The sequence below is a fragment of the Cydia pomonella genome, chromosome 11 (genome assembly GCF_033807575.1).
Source record: "Cydia pomonella isolate Wapato2018A chromosome 11, ilCydPomo1, whole genome shotgun sequence".
In the NCBI taxonomy this organism is placed as follows: domain Eukaryota; kingdom Metazoa; phylum Arthropoda; class Insecta; order Lepidoptera; family Tortricidae; genus Cydia; species Cydia pomonella.
The window spans coordinates 182,012-207,491 of NC_084713.1; the positions used below are offsets into that span (position 1 = coordinate 182,012).

At 44.4% G+C, this 25,480-nt stretch overlaps 1 protein-coding gene across 1 annotated transcript; it reads right to left on the reverse strand.

Moving 5' to 3' along the window:
* Window positions 1-8,445: 8,445 nt before the first annotated feature.
* Window positions 8,446-10,638, reverse strand: LOC133523108 (uncharacterized). Its single transcript, XM_061858618.1, has one exon. It carries the CDS (start codon window positions 10,636-10,638, stop codon window positions 8,446-8,448), a length of 2,193 nt encoding a protein of 730 aa, XP_061714602.1.
* Between the last annotated feature and the right edge of the window lie 14,842 nt (window positions 10,639-25,480).

Consider the following 25,480-nt stretch of genomic DNA (forward strand, 5'->3'; position numbering starts at 1 on the left):
TCGACACGAGTTGCGAATTACCTATTCGCACATGTATCGTATAACGTTTTACAGTACATATGGCCCTTTAAATGTTCGACACAGTAACGTAATATGCTAATTTTCGCACTAGTGCGCTAAAGTAGCACCATATGTACCGTAAAAGTTATTCAGTTAGAGAACTGAGACTCAATCCTTGCATTAAAGTCCATCTAGAGTCAAACTAACTTTGCCGGGCATTTATAATGACAAAGTAAGGCAATGTCATAATAAACCCTTTGACCGTTAAGATGTCAAGTTACAGTATAATACCAACCTTCGTGTATTCCGTTACGACGGCGCGTTGTATATAATAGACGTTCAAAAGGTTAATGTCTAATTTCTATGAAAATGTGACATTTTTTCACTTTGAGTTCATTCAGTATTCAGTCAAAAGTGAACCTTTAACACGACTCCCCACTTGAGCTCGCGTTATGCAAAATTGGAAAGAGACCAAAAGTTGAGTCTGACAGACGTTTGTGAGGGTGCTCCACTCTACTGGAGCTCACAAACATTTAACGAGCAGTCATTAGAGCTAAAAAATGTTCGTTACGGACAGACCCGCGGATTCTGCTATGGCTCTCTAGGCACGAACCACAAAAACAACGAACGAACACCTAACCGTTTTAATTTTATTTAATTACTTGATATGCACTTAAGTAAGCTTTGCTGGTTAAAAGATATGAAAAATAGCTTAGGGATATTTGAAATACACCTTAATGAATACCAAAATCGGCGACGTTATAAGTCTTTAAAATAAATGCCTCTGGTAAATTAAATTCAGTTTGGTATTACGGAGTAAGGACTTGTTTCAATGCAACTTTGAAAAACACAATCCTAACTCGAATACGATACGTTATAAATGTTCTCCTTTTTGGAAGTCAGTGAAAAATGTAGTTAATGTCACCTGGCGGCCTAGCCAAGGTAGCCAATAACAATAGGGTACTTTCCTACTAGTCAAATCAGTTTCGTTTTTCGAATTGTCATATAAATTATGGAGTTTATATGAAAACTGTACAACTGACCTCACGGTCAACTCACCGCTTTTTAGTTTTATTCTATCCGATTTATTAAATAGACATTGTGTCTAAAAATAACTGCTCTCTGCATGTTTCTATTAATTATCTGGCTCTATATTTCCTCCATGCTGTGAAAGAACCTTTTTTCGTACCATCTGTCACCCCGATACATTTTTTCGTTTAGTTTGTCATTTCAGCTAGGCTCCCTGCTGTACAAAGACAAAACTATTGACAGCTCATCCATCAATGTCGTTTCAATAGTTTCCACGCTCTACGAAAGACTCTACACTAACATACGTACCTATCATAAGAATCATAATCATAACCCTTCCATTTGGTTTTGCCGCAGTCAGGCAAAAATCTCAATCAGTCTCCATTTAGATCTTACTCAGTTACCTGCACAATTTCCTATTTCCCAGTGCCCTTAAATAGGCAGACTGCGCCGCGGGCTGAGCGTTTTGTGCTCATACCGACTACAGACGTTTTATATTAGTCCGGGAAGTGATTTGCAAACACACAGACATCCAATTTTCCAACGTTTCTGCCTTACGAATCCAAAAAGTCTTATACCGTTCGAGTTCTAATAGAAACTTGTGACTTTTTGGTTCAGTATTGCATTACCCTCGTCCTAGTATCAGAGCCTGCCGCAGGCAACCCCGCGGGGCGAGCCTCTCTCGTTTTACTGTCGTTATATCACTACGCCGAGTTATTATCCTTTAATAATATCCTAATGAACATTCCCAGTTTGATGACATTGTTGGGGTCGGAGGATGGAATTAGGTTAACTCAATGAAACTGGGAAGTGTTCTCTGGACCATGCACAAATTTGCTGTGCAAGGTACGTAGTTTCTTTCAATTTAAGCCAATAATTAAAGTATTGTGGGTCATACTGATATTAAAATTTAAATAAGTCACGGTCGTATTGAAGTGTCATTTACCTAGCGCAACACATTTGAATACGAAGATGGATGCTAGACGCATTTCAAACACGTCGCGCTAAATGTGACTTCAACAATACGTGAGTTAATTAACGGTATACAGATTTTGTAGAAAAGAGACGTTAGAAAGGTTCTCTTTTTCATGGTATTTTTTAAATATGGACGGATAGATTTCGTGGACTTACCATAGTCGATGACAACGTTTTATTTTGTACCTTTTAATAATAATCGAAGGTGAAATAACCCTGACGCTAACATCTCTTGAATATAAAAATCGTAAAATGTATTGTACAGCTTAATAACCTCATGTCTTTTTCAAGCAAAATTGCCTACTCGCTTCATGATAAAATACTCTCATAATTTTCGCATAATATCAGCCCGAGAGCGTGACATTAACCGGAACTTAGTTGTGCGGTAGCAGACTTTACATCAATCTAATCTGACAACTACTATTACTCGTCTACGTCCACATATCCATTCTAACTTGACCCCTACTTCTTGTTTATGTTTCTTTTTTAAGTAGCATCCTGATCTGGCGAATGAGTATTCTACTTTACTGGCCATTGCGCGCTTTATGTAAGCCTTTATGCGAGTTGCGATACTTACGGGCGCAATCTGGATCAAAAAGGCGCGCGCACTCGCAGCTCACCTTCAGAGATACACTGGTCGGTTTACATTGCTGTGAGTGACTTTTTGAATTAAGCACAGGAAGAGACAAGCTCAGGCCCCGAGGCAGTCCTGTGTCAAAGGAGTTCGTTTACTGCCCTCACATTCAAAACGCTCACAAACCATTATATGATACAACGACTAGTGCAAGTCTGATCTAAGCTTCCATACAGTTGTTTGAACTTCGAGGTCGCGTTAACGTTCACGGGATCACGGATGTGGCAGTGGGTTCAGATTAATTTTAACGTTATGGGGTATTAGTCGCTGAAGCCGGAGCGCCCCCGGCCCGCGATTACAGTGTAAAGGACACGCGATATCGGATTACTGGGTAGAGACGATGTTAACTGTGACCTCAAGCAGATAAGGTTAACGAAATGAGAACGGAGGATGAGTCACGCCGTGATATTGTTCATACTAATATAAATTGTAATATTTCGGGTATCCCGCTTTAATTGTGTTTTCTCTGATTTTTAATTTAAGATTTCTCGATTCGAGATTCTCTCGGTTCCAGGTCGCGAGGTCGGGGGCAGGAACACTGCATGCCCTCGTAAATTCGTTAAAACTTAATACAAAGCTTCCCTGATGCGGAATACTATTATATGCGCCGACTTTGAGCAGTGCTTCTCAAACTGTATTTTTCGTATCGTTAACTCACTCATACGGAATTGTGAAAACTGAATAAAAAGTTGAGATTATACCTAGGTCTTTACATAAAACGCGATCCAAGGAACGATCAATCTATAATCTAGAAAGTAAAGTATTGTACTTATGATCTCTGGGATAGGGAGGAGGAGGTAATAAAAACATAAATATAAGTATGATAAGAACACGATGAAAATTAGTATCCGTTTTGAACGTCCCTAATATTTAATTTAGTTCTGCTGACGTAATAAGGATGAGTTTAGCCATGTGATAAAATAACCGTCACATATTAATACCGCGGGATTGAAAGTGATGGACACCGTTTTATCACGCTGTTACACAGCGACCATCATATCCGTATTGATAGCTCTAAATACGATCGTTATTCCGCTTCAATTTTAATTCCTATATTTACTCGTGGGTTGGCACCATTTGTTTGGCGTATTAATTCAGAATTATAGGTAAAATTCTTTGTTGGACTTCTTGCTAGCACTGAAGCAAAAATGAAGGCCGGGGCTTACTGAGCCCACGTAATACACAACGTATGCTGCACAGCACAACGCGTTGTGAAATCCGAACTCTGGAATTTGTTTGCTTGGAAACAAACTTGTCCTATTATACGTCGCGTAGGTACGTGGGCTCAGTTTGTCCCTGCCTTGAAAGGTTGAGGGTGCGCGGGCATGGAGCATGAAACATCGGGTTATTTTCTCATTAAGCAGATACCAGAGAGCATAATAGTGCCGGATTAGGGTATCGGGTTTCGGCAGGGGCAGGCAGCTACCGAATCTGATCATGTTAGCATATTGGTTCAATTCAATCAACATTCATTTTGTGCGGGATGAGATACTTACATCGAATGGGAGCAGGAAGATGATAAGAAAATTGTTTCATTTGTATTTTTTTAATTTAACACTGCCCGTGTCTGCTTCTATTCAATAGTTATTCGGGTTTATCTGGGATAGAGAAGTATGGAAACGCATGGGGGAGGCCTACGCCACAGAGGCGACTACTATTATAAATAATTGTAAAAGTATAATTATAAAATATATTATATAAATAATTACAACTGTTTAAGGATAAAGTAACTAAATATTAATTTGTAAGTTAAGTTATTGTAAGGTAGTTTTTCTTGTAAATGCAGGTGTATAGGTATCGTTGCGGCAAGTCACTCTGTCTGGGCTACGTGAAATCGAATCAGCGGTGATCCTCGAGACGTATTGTGCGGGATGCAATCTGAGTCAACCATCCCTATTCTGAATTAAGTGCTGCAAAATAACAATATCATCTGAAATAGGTAGTTACACAACGGAGAACGAAAAAATATCTGACAATCTTGCTTATAGCGTCAGAGTGTTGTGTTCTGTAAGATACTACGGATCAAGCGAAGGCCAATTATAGAGCTACCTATATACCCAGCCGAAGTCGTTCAGTGAAAACTAATGGTTTCTTCCGTACTTTCTACTAAAAATTACACGGTGTATTTTTGTGAGCTTGCAAGATAAATGCAGACAGAAATGCAGAAACCGCGGAACGCGAGCTACAATTTACAATTTGACATTTGCTTTGTGACCGAAATGTTAATACTAGTGACCGGACCGCGGACTTTATTACACCTTTTTTTTTTTTTTTTTTTTTTTTTTTTTTTTTTTTTTTTTTTTTTTTTTTTTTTTTTTTTTTTTTTTTTTTTTTTTTTTTTTTTTTTGTTGACGGAGTGGGAATGCATTTACGCACGGTGTGTGGGACTCGCCACTCCTTTCCCCTCTCCAGGGAAGAGGGGGGGAGAATTTAGCCCTACCCACTAAACCCACTCCGGCGTTTCACCCTCTTTGCCGTTAATGAGGGCGCACTGGGATCGATGATGACATTCACCACGGCGCCCTCCGGCAGCCCCGGCTTAATGCCAGGGCACCCTCACAATGGAGGGGGGGATCAGAAACGCGTGATCCCCCGCCCCCCGACGACGTCTGTGCAATGCGGGTCCAGTGCCCGCTGGCCCTAAGGCTCGAGGCGAGCATGCGCTCTCTGCCTTTGGCCCTGCCGCCTGCGACGGAGAGGAATCGCGTCAGCAGACGTTTCTCGCTCCCTCTCCGCCTTCTCCTTCTGCGACATGACTTCTTCGCGGAAGGAGGCCACCGCTTCCCAATTCCTCTCGCTACCCAGCATCGCCGCTATTATGCTGTGTAGCGAGAGGTCTATAACCCCCGTCGCCGCCCTAAGGGCCGCTCTTTCCACGGCCCAGCGGTTGCACTCCTCTAGAGTGTGCTGGGCCGTGTCGTCCATCGCACCACATTCATGGCACTGGGGCCCCGGCTCCCTCTGTATTTTGTGCAGGTAGTGCCCGAAACAACCGTGTCCGGACACCACCTGCGTTACCCTAAATGTAAGGGCCCCCTTTCTTCTGCCCAACCACTCGTCCATTACTGGGAGGATAGCCCCTATGGTTCGGGTTCCATAATGGCTATCCTCCAAGGCATCCCTCCACCTTTGCTTCAGGCGCTCCGCGGCTGCTCGGGCCAATCTCTCTGCCTCCTCCGCATCTGTGGGCTCCCCGCGCCTCCTGGCCTCCACCCTCGCCCAGTATCTTTCAGCCAGCACCCCTGCGTCTAGTTCCCACGCCGGGGTGCCGGCAAGGAGGCATGTCGCTGCGTGAGAGGTGGTGCGGTAGGCCCTCACCATCCTCTGGGCCACGTACCTCTGCGGCCGACGGAGCAGTGCCTTCGCGCGTCTCGTCAGCCGTCCGGCCCAAATTGGTGCTCCGTAGAGCGCCATGCTCCGGACTACCCCCGCATAGAGCCGCCTACATGGGGCATTCGGTCCCGCCAGATTAGGCAACAGGCGGCCCAGAGCCGAGGCAGCACCCACGAGACGAGGAGCCAGCCTCGCAAAGTGCTCCTCAAAATTCCACTTTCTGTCCAGGACAAGGCCCAAGTACTTGATGTGGGCGTTGACCTGGACAGATTCACCCCCAACCCTCACTGCGGTGCCCTCCGGCAGCTGCCCCCACCCCCTTGTTCGCCCGAGGACCATGGCCTCAGTCTTCGGCAGGGCGACCCGAAGCCCCAGGAGTCCTATGCGCTGCACTGTAAGCTCGGTGGCCACCGCCGCCCTCCTGAGAACCTCTTCCAGCTCCTTTCCCCGCACGGCCACTAGTGTGTCGTCCGCATAACACACGGTGATCATGCGGGGAAGCTGCACCCCTCGGAGCACCCAATCGTAACCGAGGTTCCACAGGAGGGGACCAAGGACAGACCCCTGCGGAACCCCGCACGCCATAGCCCTCGCGCCCCGGATACCCCTTTGCTCATAGAGCACTAGCCGCCCCGTCAGGTAGTGCTCTACAACACGCCTCAAGTAATGAGGCACACCGTGGTAACGGAGTGCTTCCCCAATGACTGTGTAGGGGAGGGACCCGAACGCGTTGGCGATGTCCAGGGACACCGCCACCACTCCCTCCCTCTGGCCTGCCGCAAGCACCCCGAAATCCCTCAACGCGGCCACCGCGTCTATAGTAGACCGCCCCCTACGGAACCCGAACTGGTTGTCATGTAAGTTCGGGCCCGTTTCCACTAGGTGCTGCTGAATACGGGAAGCCAGGATTCGCTCGAAGAGCTTCCCGACCTCGTCCAACAGCACGATGGGGCGGTAACCAGCGGGAGTGTCTGCTGGGCGCCCCTCCTTACGCAGCAGGCACAGTCGCCCCTCCTTCCAGCATCCCGGGAAGCGCCCCTCCTCGAGGCAGTCCTCCAGGAGGGATCTGAGGCGGTTCCCTAGATGCTTGAGTGCCAAGAAAAGCACTTTTCCTGGCACTCCGTCTGGTCCCGGCGCTTTGCGCGTGGTTCTGACCCTGTTCATGGCCCACTCCAGCTCGTCATCTGTGATGGGGGGGACAACGATCGCTTCCACCGGGTCCGCTGCTGGGGGAGCCATAGCCGGCGGGACGAAGTTTGGCGCCTCCGGAAACAGGCCTTCAACCACTCTCCGGAGGAGTTCTGGCTCCATGGAGTCCATGGGTGAGGCGCTCCGCAATTTGTTGCGCACCATTCTGTATGGGCGTCCCCATGGGTCCCTATTGAGGGTTGCCAAGAACTCCTCCCACCCCTCGTTCTTCGCCTTCTTAATGGCCTGCTGGAGGGCCCGCTTCTTGTCCGCCAACGCAGTGCGGAGAAGTTCCTCCTCCTCAGCGGTGTGCCTCCTTCTTCGGCACCGCGTGTAGGCCCGCCGGGCGTTATTGGCGGCCGTGCGTAGGACGGCGATCTCCGGGGTCCACCAGTAGACTTGTTTCTTGCCCCGGGCAGGCCGGGCCCGGGGCATGGAAGCGTCACAAACTGTCTCCAGGGACCTTCTGAAGTGGGCGGCCCTCTCATCGATACCTCTTGGGGCTGTCTGGGGAGAGTTCCACGCCTCGATGATGGCAGTCTCTTCCGCCATTTCTCTGTCGAAGCGGGCCAACGACCATCTTGGGAACCTCCCTCTCCCGGCCCGTCGGTTATCAGGACTGGGCGACGTGGCCCTCTGCAGCGGGCAGACCCTCATGCGGATATATAAATGATCCGAGAGGGTCTCTTCGTCTTCTAGTACTCGCCACTCGGAAACGCGCGCTGCCAGGTCGCGGGTCGCAAAGGATAGGTCGACTATAGACCCTCCATTCCAGCGAACGCACGTCTGCGCGTTGCCGCAGTTGAGCAGAACCAAGCCCGCCGCCGCCGCCCAAACCTCAACCTCGGCCCCTCTGGGTTCGGTATTTGGGGAGCCCCATGCTCGGCTCTTGGCGTTGAAGTCTCCCAGGATCAGGATTGGCGCCTGGCCAGCCCTTCTCACCACCCCCTCCAGGTCCTCCAGGAAGCGCTGGAAGGCAATCGGCGGCAAATTGGGGGAAAAGTACACCCCGACTACTATAATTCCCTTCCATTTAGCCGCCACGAATCCCTCCCCTCTCTCCATGCTCATGAGGACTTCCCCCGACGCCGGAGCCACCAGCGCCACCCGGCCATCTCTAGACCCTACCCAGTTGGGCCGAGGAGGGACAACGTAGGGCTCCGCCACCGCAGCCAGTGCAACTCCCCACTCCGCCAGGTTCTGCATGAGCAGGTCCTGGGCGGGAACGGAGTGGTTGATGTTGCACTGCAACACCTCCCATGAACCTTGTTGCGGGTGTGCTTGCATTATTGGTCCATGGGCTGACCCTCAATCACCTGTTCCGTCAGCGGGGGGCTTGGGTCAACGGCCGGGGTGGCCTTTCCTGAAGCCCCACGATTCCCATTGAGGGCTTCCACCCCCTTTACCTTAGGGGGGTTACATGAGATACCGCCCATCCTGTGCCCTGCTGGCAATTTCGCCTGGTGGCAGACTGCGCAGAAGGCCTCTGCTTGGCAGTCCGCCCCTCGGTGCCCCGGCTTGCTGCAGCGGAAGCACAGGTCTCCTCTTTCTACCGGGGAGGGGCACGTGGCCCTAGTGTGTCCGATGCCCAAGCACTTAAAGCACCTGAGCACTCCAGGTTCAAGTGCTTTGATTCGGGCGGATGACCACCCTATTGTCGCCCTCCCTGCCGACGCCGCAGCGCACGCCGCCTCTATAGGGCATTGTACAAGAGCCGAGCCAGCGCCTTTGTAGCCGATGCGGATATCCCCAACCCGGACATCCGCATGCGAGCAACCCCCTTTGGCCGCAATCGCCCTAGCCACTGTTTCCGGTGTGGCAGCCTCGTCGAGGCCGGAGACTCGGAGACGAGCCATCTTGACGGGTCTGTAGACCCGTGCCGCGTCTCCTATGGCTTCTTCCAGGCGCACCTTCAGAGCGTCGGCGGTGCGGCCATTATCTGCCCCCACCACCTCTAGAATGCGGGCCCCATCCGCCGTCTTCCGCACATTAACATGCTCGAGGCCAATCTCCTCGAGCCGAAATGCTTGAGTGGCTCTCAGCATTACGGAGGCGTACGACTCTTTGGTCTCGGGCTTAAGAGCTACCACTACCGCCGCGGTTTTCGGAACCGCCAGTTTTTTGGCTGCCGGGGCCGATGACTTGGAAGCTTGTGTCGCCGAAGCGGCAGGAGGGGTGGCCTTCTTTTTCTTGCCCCGCTTCACCACCTGTGTCCATTCCCCACGCGTGGGGGGCGTCTGTGTGGGGGCTGCTGGTACCGGCTTGGGCCCAGCCGCCGCCGCTTTCTTATTCCGCTTGGTAGGCGCAGGTCTCGCAGGGGGCATGAGTGTCGCCCCTGTCGCAGCACCTTGTCTTCCGCTGCCTCCCAATTGCCCCCTGTTCGCCCTCAGCTGCGGGCTGGCTTGCTCCGGAGCGGCAGGCGCATTGTTTGGGCCCTCTGCCCTTTTTCTGTCTGCCGCTAGCGGCGGGCGGAGGATCGGCTCTGGAGGGAGGCGCCTCTGGACCTCCTGCAGCCTGGTGTTCACCATCCCTCCGATGGATACAAAAAGCTCCTTCTCCAACTTCTTCCTGAAGGAGTCGAGAAGAGCCTCTACCTCGGCCCTTAGGCGGTCCCCTGGCCCATTAGGGTCCATGCCGTGGGCTGCCTGAGGTGCTATCATTCCCCTCTCGGAGAAGGCTTTCCGAAGCGCTTTTGTTTCCGATCGCATGAGGGCGAGTTCCTCCCGCATCCTTTTGTTATCCGCTCTGAGGGAGCGGATCTCCTCACTCTCATGCCGTGACTGCAGTTGCTCCATGGCGGCGTTAATAACGCTGCAAGCGTTGTTGATGGCGCCCCTCACGCACCCACTGATATCGGTGGAATTCGCCGTTTGCTCCAAAACCGTCTGGGCAGCCTGGCGTGCCGCCTCAATGGGGTCCTTATCCCCTACCGGGGACGCCCGACCCTCGCTCCATTGGTCATTGTCCATCAGCTCTTCGTCTTCCTCCTCGGAATCCCGGCCTACGTTGTTCCGCAGATTTTCGCGGGCGGCTGACAACCCGGCATAGGTTCCAGTGGCCTTTTTCCTTCGGGTCGGAGTCTTTAGTTTAAGGCGAGGCGCGGCGCACCCTACACCGCCAACTTTCCTCCCCCTTCGAGCCGTGTTAATTTTCGGCGGCTCATTATCGGGTTCCCCTTCGTCAGGGTGGACCCTTTTTGCCCCCGCCTTGAGCCCCCTGCGTCCTTGGGGCGCTTTTGCTCCCTGTGGGGACGTCTCTTGAACCTCACCGGGCAAAATCTGCGAAACAGGGAGGCTGCCTCTAATCCCGTTAGTCGCCGCGTTGATTTCCCGGGTCGATGATCGGGTGAGTCGCATCGTCATTATTTTCTGAGGATCAGTCCCCGAGCTTGTCGCCATCCGGTTCTCCTCGTCTTTGTCGTTGGCCTCGGTGCGCACGATCGGGGTGCCCACCTCCACCGCCAAATTTACAGTCTCCATTCCATTGCCATTGTCGTTTGTGTTTTCCGTCCGAGTTTTGTTTTTATTTTTTAGTTTATCTGCCATATAGTTCCCACGAGTATGGGACGAAAGGTTTGACGCACCGGGTAACGCCCATTCCGTAAAATGCGCCAGCTATGTACTGTGCAGGTCGCCAGGTATGCACAGGTTTTTACGACTTCGCTGTCGGGTTTTATAGAGTATCCTTCTCGCGGGCCGGCCAATTAAGGCAAGCCCTCCGATCCCAGCAACTCCCAACATACCACCATCATGCCAAAGGATAGTGGTCTTTGAAGAAAGCACCAGGTTACGGGTTTCAAGGGAAGCTGGCGAGTGCTCCCCTCGGAGCTCCTTTCGGAGCTCCCCCTGTTCCTCACATCCTCCCCCCCCCCCTTGCTCCTGGTAGTGTCACTCTCTCTTCGCCTGCCCGGTATGGGTAGCCCTGTCCGGTATAGCCTAGGAGATCATAGAGACACGCCAAGAGCACCCTTTCCCTCCCCTCCCGGGATATTCCCGGGTGTCGGGTTATTGGCAACACCGGTAAGCAATCCCACGCAAGAGATCACTTACCGTTGCCCCCAGGGCGCACCAGCCATAAGCCATTCCCTTGACTACGGATCAGCGAGGATCAATAGAAATTGGAATGACCCAGACCCTCGTGGAGGTTACCCGACCTAGCGCCCCGACTTTATTACACCTAGGCATTACTTCTAAGGTAGCTTTTATTTCAGTATGTTACATAATTTATCTGTAGCATTTGATTTTCAAACACTTAGGGCCTGCTTCACAATGTCCACATAAAGTGTTGGACAGCTAATTAACAAATAAATTAACTGCCTGATAAAACTTCCTACAAAACTTGGCACTTTATCTACCAGTTAAGCTTATTTGACGATTGTGAGACGCCAACGATGACTTTATTCATCAGATAAGTGGCAAGTACTTTATTCAGGACTTTACTTGGACATTATGAAACAGATGCTTAAACTTGCACGATTTTATGAGTATTAAACATTACAAAATGGGCCACGAAGAATATGAAGGCTATTGTCGCTTTCAAAACGAAGTTTTTTTTTCAAGTTTATTTATACGCGATTAATTTCTGTTTCAGTTATACGTAAATATTAAGTAAAATATTTATTTATTTATGTTAAGGAGAACCAACAGCTTTAAACTTACAATAAGACAAGATTAATACAGAAAACCAATTACAGGAACTCACAAAGTCAAAGTATACTAAATAAAAGTTATGCTAACACTGATGCGCACACATGCGTACAAAGAGAGAAAAAAAAACACAATTGAAAATGAAAATACATAGAAGCCATTAAAATAGACCCTAGGTTCGGAAACACATAGTTCATTATTAAAAAAATATGTAGACTTCCTTGTAAGTATTAGTAGTATTTTGTGATCAACTTGTTGTTGATCATCTTGGAAAGGTAGTCGGCTCGGCCGTGTCATCATCTCCCCGAATCTCCGAACGGTACGGGTTCCGACGTGTTCTATATAAGCAATCACCAGCTGGAGCCACTGGTGCAGCAAATATCGCTACAGATTCAAAAATGGCAGTAATTTTAATTGCGTCGCATTATCGCGTTATTCCGGCGCGTGCTCCCCCTGTTGTCGTTACGCTTTTGTTTCGAGGCTAGTGTTCCGTACACTGCCGATTTGGGGGCAGACACGGTCAGTGCAACCGCAGCTTATGCAAATTGGTCAAATATATAACTTCAAACACGACTACAATATTATACCAGACCGCCTCGCCTAATAGACTTCATGTTTGGCATATATCGAACAACAGTGCGATATTTACGGGTTACGCGCGGAAATCAGAGCCCATAACTATAACAAAGGACATTTATAGAAAGTTCAGACATTGTACTGAGATACGAAGATACATGTAAGTACAGTAGGTACTAGGTAACTACTCGTATGTACGATAGCACGCGTACCAGCCGTCACAGTCGTTTCGTCATTTTAAAATTTAAATTTATTTCAACAACAGCAACAACCAGCAACAGCAACAGCTGGAACCTAATCCGATGGCCATTAGTGTTCTCCTGCTGTGTGGGGAGGTGGAATGCCTAAAATAATTTAGGTAGTTATATTGAATCGACGATTTAACTACTAACTAACACTATACTATATCGCTTCTTTCGTACCGGACTTTCAGATAATATTATTATCTCAAAAATCCCAACAATAATTTTCCTTCTTAATTAAAATGAAGTCGAAAACGAAATAAAGAGAGTCAGTGAGTAGCTAAAATTCAATTACATTGTTATTCCATTTTTAAATTGGCTCCTTGACAACGGGGATTGAGTTAGCATCGCAAACAATAGCAGATCTCGTTAAGAAGGTTTGGAAGAAATGAGATTATGCGATCATAGCTAATTATATGTAGCTCCGTACACTTAATCATTATTGCCTAGCGTGGCAACTATTGGAAAAACAAAAAAATCCAGTTACCTGGGGGTCACTTCAAAATTCAGATAATTTTGAAAATGGAAAATATGATTGTAATGCTCTGTACCTCATAACGTTACGCTGCCGCCCTAAATAGATAGACTTCTATTTGACATTCGTGGTCCACGGGAACAGAGTATGTGCATTGCAGTCTTCTCTTACTCCTGGCAGGACCTGCATGTCGCATCTTGTTTCTTTCCAGTTGGAAACATGTTTGTTCGACTTACAGTGTTTAGTCAATATTCTAGTCACCGCGCAGGTTTTTGTCTCTTTTGAGCCTTAGAAGCTCCTTAGCAGTTTTGCTGTTGAACCCTTTGATTAGAGCTAAAGAGGGGTATGGTCATTGTAAATGTCATCTCGCTTTGTGTGGTAGGGCACCGCACAGCGGATCTCATTCAGAGCCCAAGTGGGGAAGTACCTGTACCTTACAGAAAACCGCAGCCAAATAACACTAGACCCTACTCATAGTGTTGTGTTCCTGCCGGTGAGTAAGGTTGCCAGAGCTCAACGAGGGTGCGGAGTGTTAGGGTCGGCAACGCGCATGTAACTCCTCTGGAGTTGCAGGCGTACATAGGCTACAGAGACCTACCATCAAGCAGGCCGTGTGCTTGTTTGCCACCGACGTAGTAAAAAAAAGCTTTTGAGTGTTCTTGTCCTTTAATGGACTTCCACCAATTGATTGCTCTCGTTCTTTCTAAGTTGCTGAGCAGAGAATATGCATCCCGTTTTGTGATTCCACAGAACGGTTCTGGGTTGGGACGTCTGCGCCCTTTTTAGCAAGTTCGTTCGCTTCTTCGTTTCCGTCAATGTCGGACTGCCCTGGTACCCATCTAAGTATGACTTTGTTGGAACAAGCCAGTGGATGTAGGTTTGCTTTATAGTTCGGGACTAGTTTTGAGTTTGACTCAATGGATTCTAGTTCTAGCAGAGCAGCTTAGCTGTCTGAGTTGATGTAGATATGTAGTTGTCTTAGATTTCTAAGAATAAAAATAAGAATATTTATTTGCGGTAAACATTATACCAGGTTCACAACCGCACATTTGTTGATGGCGAAGAATTCTGCCTGGAAGATTGAGGCCTGTGTGCCCATGCTGACGCTAGCACTGAGCTTAGGTCTCTCACCATAGATCCCGCATCTTACATCATTGCCTATCTTGGTACTATCCCTGTACCAAATATGGGTTCCCCCTGCGACGTACCTACATTTGGTCGTTGGTCCATAGTTAAAGCTCGCCCGCCAACCTCAATTCCCTACAGCTATGTTGGTGGTGTGCTGACGTGCCCAAACTGCGCTCGGGTATTTAGCAGGACAATAAGGTACGTGAGCCATCTTAGGGCGCACCAGTGGATCAGCTACACTCTAATAAGGCGAATTAAAAAATGCCTACTCTAGAGCACACAGTCACTGTGGTCGAAATCGAGCACAAGTCAAAGTGTAACGGAAGTAATACTTAATGATAAAGTTGGTGTGTTTCGCTATTTCCATTGTCTAGGTAAAACTACTTATACGAGTAAGTAGTTTTAAGAGGAAAGGAAAGTAGCGTTTGTGGCGAGGAAGTAAAGAAAGGTCACGCGAGGCTCGTGAGAATGCGCGGACACTTGCAGTGGCCGACCTGGCATTCAATGAACGCCACACGGAAAACATTTACAACGGATGTCACAAACACACAATAGGGTACTGGTAGCAATAGATAAACAATTATTGGACTACCGCAACTTTGTTAGAACGCGTTTCCAGTAACTTTTATTTTTTTATATGATTCAACATATAATCATGTTGAGATTTACACTCCGAAATGTTTATTATTCAGTATTTTTTATAAAAAATAATTAGTGCCATAATAGACCAATTCGCCCAGAAGATGAACAAAGTGCCCTAATTATGAACAAATTGGTCCTATAGTTGAACCACTGATACCAGGCACAATATAACTGATACCAGGGACTTTTGCTTAGACTAACCTAATTAACAACTTACACATAGTTCAGTCGGTCTGCTGAGCAGATTTGCTACTGTGCCTTTAGATCAAACGTGTCCAGGGGACCTAGCCAAGATGACAATCGTATATCGACAAACGCCGACAACAAATAAAAAAAAGTATCGCGATTTCGGGATGACAGATGCTACGAAATGCCACGTGACTATTCCCATGCATTGTTTAAGTTTTCTATCAACGACTGTTAACTTGGCTAGGCCCCCAGGAAACTAGAGGTCAATACATGACAGCCAGCAGCAACTAACCGAGTGGCGTGTCAATATTGTCATGCAAATTAATTAAAAGCTCGGTTGATGTTTTAAAAGTAGTCAATTGTCTACTTGAAAACATTATCATGACTCGTGTTTTTTAATAGCAGTAAACGTACCCGTGCTTACAAACGTACAGTTTCATAAGTGCCCGTGAAAGATCAATGAATTTGATGATAATTACATAATTAAAAGTAAGCGTTTGTCGCAATTAGCGACCGAACGATAAGCGAGGTTGTCTAATAGTCGCCCGCGGCCATACACGACTAGCGGCCATGTTGGGGATCCGTCGGTATATAATAAGTACTGTACATGAGCTTTTATCCGACGTTGAAGGAAAAAGGGTGTTGTTTTTGGAGAAAATGTATCTACTCCAGCTATTAACTACCTCAGTGCTTCAGAACATGATTCATTTAGGCACGAGAGCAAAAAGCTTTCAATTTTTTTATTTTTTTTATTTTTTTTTGGGATTGATATTCGTCCCTAGTAAAAGACAGAAGGCAGTCAAGTTCTGCAATTTTTATAATTTTAAATATTTTGGGGACAATCTAACACCGATCGACCTAACCCCACTAGCCCACTACCTAACTCAGGAATACATTTTCGTAATGACCACCTAATTATTATAAATGCCTTGATCAGTATTCGACCCCGGGAGCTCTCGCTTCGAAGGCAGGCTCACTATACACCGACCAGGCTAGATGGCTGTTATCAGGCTGGACTAGAGAGGGGTGAGTTAATACGGCGCCTTTACTCAGTATTCACTCAAAGCACCCGATAAATACCCGTATTTACTTGTTTAGGTGGGGGATAAAATATTTAAAAAGGGAGATTTAAGAACTAAATTATTTTTTATTGAAGAGTGTTACGTGTATTAACAATATTTATATATTAAAAAGCATATAGCATATATTCCATTGAGCATGATAATGCATAGTTAACAATTTTGTTTTAAATAAGAAAGTTAAATACCTTATTATTTAAATTTAAAAAATATGGGACCAAAATTCTATCGATGTTCCTAGAGTGCATATCGCGGAAAGGTACATGTTCACGCACTTACGAACTTTTGCAATTAAGGGTTTTTATTTAAGAAAACTCAAAAATCCAATCGATTATGTTTTATGTATTTTTTTGTACTCTATTCTGCGGCCAATCTCCCGAAATATTTTCATATTTTTTGAAATTTAGTTCGGAAGTTATAGAGGGATAAACATTATTTCGACTTTTAGATATAGTTTTTTTCCAAAAGTATTCAATTTACCCAATAAAGTTTTTAGATTCAAGTTATTTTTAAAGACCCATTTAGTGATGTGCAACGCGTTGGTGGTTTCTGCTTTTTTTGTGATAATTAGTATGAAATATGGTACGGAGTGAGTTCTGTCAATTTTGAGTACTTAATCCAGTAGCGGCTTACAAAATATAACCATATTTCAAATTGATATGCCCCTTTCAGCACTCTAAATAGTTTATACCCACCAATTTGGGTATAAACGAGTAAACAGGGGTATTTCATCAGTATTAACCTGTGACTGTGAGTCACTACCCATCTCTAGGCTGTACGGAACCTGCAGAACACACCGCGCTTCATAGTAAGAACATCTGCTTTGTATTAAAATGTGAAATGAGTTTTTAAAAATTGCATTCGTAACCAGTCGGCTTTAATTGCATTATCTAGTTTAGGTACGGTTGGCCCCGGCGCTGGTGTGCAGTGAAATGCTCTTTGACACTATTTGGATGTAAAACTGGCCATACTCTGGCCAAATTTGTTGGATTTTAGTGAATGTCCGGCAAGACTGAGGCACATTTGACCAGTATTTAATAATCTCTTTTTTTTTTTAGTTGCAGTATATAGGGTTAAGATGAAAAAATTAATATTTTAAATGTGGATTAGGTCTAATAAAACCCTTACCCCTCCTATCCTATCATTTATTGTGCAAAAAATCTTAGATTACAACAGGCGAACATAATGTCATAGCATTTATCTCCTGGATAAATCTACCTTGTTTTGAGTATCTTCCTTATAAGACGATAGTGTATGACTCGGCTGGTTCTCCAAACACCAATATAAAAGTTAGTATCTTCCAAAAAATTGTTCACTATCTCTTATTCGCTCCTAACTCTTAAGGGCCACTTGCGCGTTCCAGGGTTAGCCACTAACTCGCGAGTTAATTGTTTACACAGGGTTAAACTATACTGTAGGTATAAACGATTAACTTGGAGTTAACTGTTAAATTTCAATTTCAATTAACGGTATAAACGATTAACTCCGAGTTAGTTGGCTAACCCTGGAACGCGCAGTGGCCATAAAGGTAATAATAATAAAAAATACGATAGAATCAAATGAAGGGGCATAGCTAAACTTTTTTTTTATAGCACGCTGGTGGCAAACAAGAATACGGCCCGCCTGATGGTAAGCAGTCACCGTAGCCTATGGACACCTGAAACTCCAGAGGTATTACATGCGCGTTGCCGACCCTTTAAAAACCTGTACACATTTTCTCTGGGTTTTTACCCCATACTGTAGCCCCTCGAGAAAACCTCGGCAGGGAGCTCATTCCACAGCCAGCGTCCGCGGGAGGAAGTTCCGCACAGTATGCGACCATTTATTAGGCTCTAAGGTGTGAGCATGGAGACCCTGCTGCCGACGAGAGATGCGGTGATAGAAAGCGGCCGGTGGCATCTTGTCAAATAAACATACATGAAACTGTGCAGAAAATTTTTTTCAATGTCAATATCCAAAGAGGAAAAATGATGAGACTATTTTCGTCTTAATATTAAATTATTTTAAAAATGTATTGTATTTGTAACTTCGGGCCACCGTACCCACAGGAACCCCGCAGGAATGCTGCGTTAATAAACTATACAATATTTGTATGAGCAGCAATGACTTAATTACTAGGTACGTTTCATTTCACTACTTATCAGCTTTATCACCTAGTTTGTAGTTCATTTATTTTTGCGTATAGGCAATTAGACAATAGTTTTGTACTGTTAGTCAGTCACCATCAGATATGTCGGAGCGGCCACGGCCATAAATATATAAATATTCCTTTATTGTCCAGGCGTTCCAATGCATGTTCAAATATTGTTGAGCACCTCGACCGCTCCGATGCATCTGATGGCGACTGTACAGGATGAGTTTCCAAGAGAGCAAGGTCCACGCAAATTTCAACCTAATTAACATTATAATGATAAAGTCGAAAACGAGCAAACCTAACAAACCTGCCAGTCATAGTCGTTACAGTTACAGTCAGCAATATTATTTGCTTAGCACCTTTGCTTACAAACTTTATGCCCGGGGTCACTTTTCTCTGCAGCTGACTGTACTTGGTAAAGTACGCTTTGTCTAAGTACTGAGTCCGGCAAGTGCGGGAAAATGGTTTGTTGACCGTGAGTTCCGAATAGGGATGCCACCAACATATTTTCCCATATTCGTAAAACTTTACCAACCTCAATCTGATATTTGTTCTATTCATATCTCAAACACACACATAAATCAAAATGTCAGATTAAGACGAACTATTAATAGAGTATTGACGTTTGTAGCACGTTTATGAATAATGCCATAAATGCCTACATTGCCTACCAGGTTAAAAAAAAAAAATATTTATTTCTATACAGAACACAGAAAAACATAATTGGTATACTGGCGGACCCCAAACTATAGGCTGAGCCTGTATCTCGGGACCCTTGAGTGCAATACATTGGCAATAAGTATAAAAACGTTACAAATAGGTACAGACGTTACAAATCAGGAAGAGAAGATTAAAAAACTAAAATATAACAACACACAAAAATACATTACAAAACGATGGATACTACTATACAAATATGTGTGTGTGTGTGTGTGTGTGTGTGTGTGTGTGTGTGTGTGTGTGTGTGTGTGTGTGTGTGTGTGTGTGTGTGTGTGTGTGTGTGTGTGTATGTGTGTGTGTGTGTTTGTGTGTGTGCGTGTGCGTGTGCGTGTGCGCGTGCGTTAACTTGGTACAAGGAGAGCCTCCGTTTCGTGATATGTTAACGATACAAGCCACATTTTTACCGTTGCCTTGGTCTTACTTAAAGTCCAATTTTGAATTTCGTGTACCTTACAAACATTGTTATATACACGTAGGTGAATAAAATGTGGCGACCGCTTTGCAAGGGCTGATGTATATTTTGGAGTGGGGACTCGAAATTTCCGTTTGGTCAGCAATACACCGTTCCGTTTGGTTTACAATAGCATTCATACTATTCAAAGCCTTACTGGGTATGACAATTAGCAAGCTTAAGACAAACGGATATTGAAAACTGTCTTCTATCATCATCATCATCTAACATCATTTAACATTCGGCAGCAGTCTAGCAGTATCTATCTATTCACACTAGGAAAGCTCAAAAGTCAGTCTTAACCCTCGAAAATACGAGTATAGTCAGTTCCTGTGTGATTTTTTTTACGACATTTGCATTTGTAAAAACGTGTAGCAATTAAATATAATAACATTAATTTTGCAGTAGCCCACTGAAGTAATGAAAAGGTGGATGTCGAGCCCGAACGCCTGTTATTTTTTCTCATAGCCGCGCCCATGACAACCCTAACGCCAAATCATTTCATTTTTCCTGTCCCGCGGCGGAGCGGAGCGGCCGACGGGATGATTCGGTTAACTTAGCGAAAGGATTATTGCGCATTTTGACTTATTTGCCCGTAATAGAATCCCGACAACTCCATATATGCTACGTTTGTGTGTCTGTGTGTATGTAGGGGAAGGTAACGAAGTTTACGTGGCATTGTTGTGACAAACGCACGATTCCCTGAAATAGATTAAACTGCATTTGCGAATGTTTGTAGACAACTACAAACTTTGATTGTTGAAGTAAAAATCTCTGCTTTATTACCCACTTTAGCATTTCCTGTTACACAACTCGTACTGCTTTTTCAACTTAGGTAAGTAATTAAAAATATGGCAAGTTTAAAAAGCAGTTATTTGCCGTCTTTGTAAAGGGCCAGCACTTAGTAAAGAATTTATCATACCTATGAAAAGTGAACGTTGGTCATTCCTTGTGGTGTGGGTTGTGAACTTTTCTCAGTGCACACTCAATAAAATAATTTATAAACCTTTTATATCTATCTGTGGCGGCCCAAAACCCTGAGTTCAAATCTTGGATGTGTTGCTGGAGCGGAAAAACACGTTTTTAAAAATGTTTAAGATGGCAAAAATATTCGGCGAGGATCCTTAACATACACAGACAGATTAATTATGAAATATTTAGGTACTTACTATAAAGAGGTACGATTTATATGGTTAATATGACAGGATATTCCGATGATACAAAGTGACGAAGTGACACTTGTCGAAGTGCAAGTGGCGGCTGCGGGTCAAGTGCCCCGGCGCCGGCGCCGCGGCAATTGTTCCTCCAACCGGATACCACTTCATCAAACACCTAATTTAGCTCTATAAAGACGCTAGCCTCACTAGACTTGGTCTGCTTAGTAGTAGTGAAATGTTTTCAACCCTACTGCAGCATATCCTGTTATTATAATTAGAATCCATACTTACGCCTGTTATTTTATCGTTGAATTTCTGAAAATATTTTTTTAGTTAACTTCTACAACACAAATTTGATGAATGTTATAATTTAGGTAAATAATTACAGTTAGGTTATAATTTAGGCTGAGCGTCGTCAGTCAGTATCGAAACGAGACTGTTTTAAAGTACCGTTTAGATTCAGACTAGACCAGCAATCCTGCTGCAGATTGCAGCGCGACATTACTGCCGACTACGTCCCTGCCGCAAATGTCAAAAATCCGGGCAGCTACACCGATTTTGGTATTTGTGGGTAATGTCGCGCTGCAATACTGCTGCAGCAATGCTGGTGTAGTATGAATCCAAACGGTACCTTTATATTATAGAACTTAAGGGATGAGCTCATGAGCGCCAAGAACTCATATAAATAAGTACTTTTCAAAGTCTCTCAATATTGTAGTAAAACAGTTTCATACAAAATGATTCTCATTGTGTTGTAACATGTCTATTTAGGCTCGACTTTACGAAGTAGTCAAAGCATTCATAGAATTGTAGTTTGTGTATAATTGCCTATTAAAAATTGTTGACAGTGTATTAATATTCGCAGCAGATGTTGTCCATCTGCCGGCCTAATATGAAATCATTTAATAAGCTCTGACCGCAGTGTCCGATCACGCAGTACACGTATAAAGGCCAGTGTTTTCATCAGAGTCCACGGATTTTCACCTGCTACGATTCTAGCATACTTTTTTTAATCTGGGAAGTAGATAGGTGCAGTAATCCATATGGGATGCCAGTTGGAACGATTGTACCGTGGCTCATATTTAGATAATCTAATGCCCTCTTAGCCACGAGATTAGGCCTGACCCTTTGAGCTTTTTTGGTATCATGCCTATAATAGTCGTCCAGGAAACAGTTGTGCGACAAGTATGAATGTATACGAGTATACATATTTTCATCACAGTGACTAATAGTAATTAACTTGCTGGACACATCTTTAATCTCCTCAATCAGAAAGATAGCCAGGTTAATCGACGTCCATGTTCTGAATAGTTAAATCAATTGACTGGAGATCGAAAAAGCACAAAACGTAGATATTTTATTTAAAATTAATATTAATATACCAGTACCTAATCAAGTACCTACCTAAGTAACACACGCAGCCTGTGTGCCTTTTGATATAACACTTACAAATGGTATTGGCGTTCGTTGTGGCCACTCACTACCGTTGGTTTCAGAAGTTCTTTGCGTTGATTCCAATAAGTTATAACACTGCTGACATATCATGTTGTAGTGTAGGCACTGTTAGGCATTGCGAAAGGCCGTGGCGGTGACATTGCGCGCATTCTGCCACTTCCACTCGGTAACTTTAAAAATAGGTAAGTTACAATACTGGTGCCATATCATGTTGTAGTGTAGGCACTGCCGTGCTGTTAAGCATCGCAAAAGGCCGGGGCGGCGACATAGCGCGCATTCTGCCACTTCCACTTGTTAACTTGTTCAGTTTGCGAGTCTCAGGCACTTTATTCCAATTTTTTATCGAACGTAAGCGAATCGAACGATGAGAAACAAAGTATTATCGTATATACGAGGCTAGATGACTGAGAAGTCAAACCTGCTAACGTTCACCGTAATATAATATACACTCAGAGATTGATATGTGAATTACATAAAAGCACAGTCAGCATCAAAAGTAACGGATCAAACAACGCGTCAAAAGTATCTACCATTCTGTAACAGCTTAACAAAAAGTGAGGTTTCTATATGTAGACCAATTAAGACTGTAAAAGATATACTTTTTAACGTGTTTTTTTTTAAATATATTTGGAAAAGTTATCCGGAATATCTTTTGGCGCGTTGTTTCATACGCTACTATTGATTATTTAGAAATTGTGAAAAAAAAACGATTGTTTCGGTTTAGAAAACAACAAAATGGCTGATTCAATATTTCAATACAGTTTTGATGGTTTATTTCATTTACACTGTAAAGTAGGCAATTTATTTTAAGTACAGTCATCCCAGTTGATACGGGTGTAGAGACCAAATTTGCCTGGTTAGTACGAGCGTTGACTCGCGCTCTCTGATAACTGCAGACAGACGTCTTTTATGGCGATACGGATGATCCTTTTACGATCGATTGAGCAATGTCTGACTCCGTGATACCCAGAACTATGCATGAGATCACTAACTACATGCAAGGAAAAGTGGCATGGCCAAATAAATCTTCATAGAAGTTTGTTTTTATACGCCATTATAGCTACTACCGAAGATGAAAGTAAGTTCGTAAAGTGAAAGAAAATTTGTAGGTTATTTGCAAAGAAAGAGAAGTTTGTAAAGTGGTCTAGTTTAGGAAAGTTTGAAGATTTCTGGTGACAAGTTTTAGATTTATCGGCATAAAATGATGGCTACAGTTTATTTTTTAAACATGTTATTTTTTAACTAAGTATACTAATAATATATGTGTGTATAATTATTATTCTGAATTTATTTTATTATAATTTACGATCCAGTTGATTATCTTCAATATACCTAATCATTTTAATGTTATAGCTCTATCTTCTGCAATAAGATTATCTAACCCATCAAAAACATTTTCATGTAAAATGTTGCCAAGATGATACCATATGGCTCGCTCTGTCAAAAAGCTATCTTATCTCATGTAGAGCAATGTTTCTAACACCAGACGCTCTAACTTCACAAACTCTACACCTTAGTCAAAATGTGTGGCCGTTTAAAAAATTGTGGAAGTCTCATGCAAACTTCCATCCCCTAATTGATTGAAAATTTGGAGACACTATTTTACGAATATCTTGCAATACATATTGCAAAGGAAAGACTTAACCTACGTTAGGCTGAATAAATTTAGATGTCGATAAAATTGATCTCTAATTAAATTTTAATAGCAGTGGCGCTTTATGAACCTTTTGCTTTAAAACGACATAGTTTTTTTTACTACTTACTTTCTCTAAGTACCTGATGGCTCGTAAACCTCACCGTGGCGTGGTGGGGGTGTGTCCGCCGTATATCGATTTCGTAACGAAGGAGGTAACAAAAGGTGTGGGTGCGCGCCGCGGGCGCCGCGACCTGCCCTCTTCTCATTGACGCCCGAGCCAAGTTCGCGTCAACTAGTTTACAGTGACCTGTACCTGTAGTATACGCATTACTCAATTACTAGGACCCACGGAGTAGTAACGTTGCAACATGAATTATGCTCGAAGTAGCCTACTGTTAGCTATTATGCTGTGTCTATAAGGGGGCATAACAACGATAAATGTAAACATCAAGAAAACAATGGTTTGGGTTTTGCCACGTCTGCTGCGGTATAGGATTCGGCAGATTGATCCGAAAGCTCCGCAATTAATAAAAATAAATATTGTTTATTTCCGACCCACCGGACCAATGGACCAAGACCATAATCAAAAGCGCAAAAGAAGTGTAGACTTATTTACCTAAATATGAGTACGGATTAGGTTTGAGCCTGCGCTACATCGTAGATCTATCATATATTCCGTGTTAAGTAGACCCTGTGACCCGCGCCTCGCTTGTACTCTGACTACTCTGCGCGCGTTTGGAACACAGCCCAGTATTTATCGCGTCTGAGATAAGAGAACGACTATATTAGCGAATCATTTGGGGCGCCCCAACCGCTTATTAGCCTGCCGGGAGACTTTGACGTATGCGCCACACTTACAGCGGTTCACATTCTCTAATTCTGATAAAGGTAGGTATACGAATGGATTTGTAATAATATTTTAAAAGTGACACGTTTGTTCCGATGTTCATTCATACTAGAGGGCATAGAACCGCCGCATACAGAACAACATGGAAATCCATGAAAGAGGCATATGTTCAGCAGTGGAGGCATATATGCTGAGGAGAAGAAGAAGAAGAGGTAATCGCAAATGCTAACTGAACAGATGCCTGTGAATCTTTTCAGTATTAGTTTAATTACATATTTTCGAAAATATGTAATTAGAGTTTAAAGTTTAATAAAATGTTCTTATTTCAGTAAATACGTTTGTCTGTAGGATTTTCTGATCCTGGTAAGGGCATTTATTTGCATATTCATCACAAATATTTGTTCCTCATTTACGGATGTTTCATATGTGTACCTATCTATCTATTATATTATATCTATCGGCATCTAGTACCCACAACTCAAGCCTTATATTTTTACTGTGGGGCTAGAACAGTCAGACCAGAACAAGTCTGCAACGATTTTGATAGCATACGTTTAGTGCAAGTTTTATTTTAAACGTCAAACGTCTATCAAATTTTATGGCATATCTATTAATATCACTTCGTCGTTTTGTGTAAGATTGTCCCATAATATTCATGAAGTCGTAACTCAGTGGTGAGTGTGAAAGTCACATGTAGTACGCCCCTTGGTGTCGGGGCTCACCCGGTGACCCCGCGGTCCTGAGGCGCGGGGCGTAATTAATGACCCCCTAATTGCCGATCGCCACGGTTTGACGGTCACTATTGATTAACTGGCGCTGTTGTTCTGCGAGTGATTTGTGACGGATAATAAGTGTAATTAGTTAGCAGGTTAGAGCACAGGTTTCATCCGGATTGGCAGACGAGTAGCATAGAATTTATTGCATTTCGCCTGCGTATGGGACAA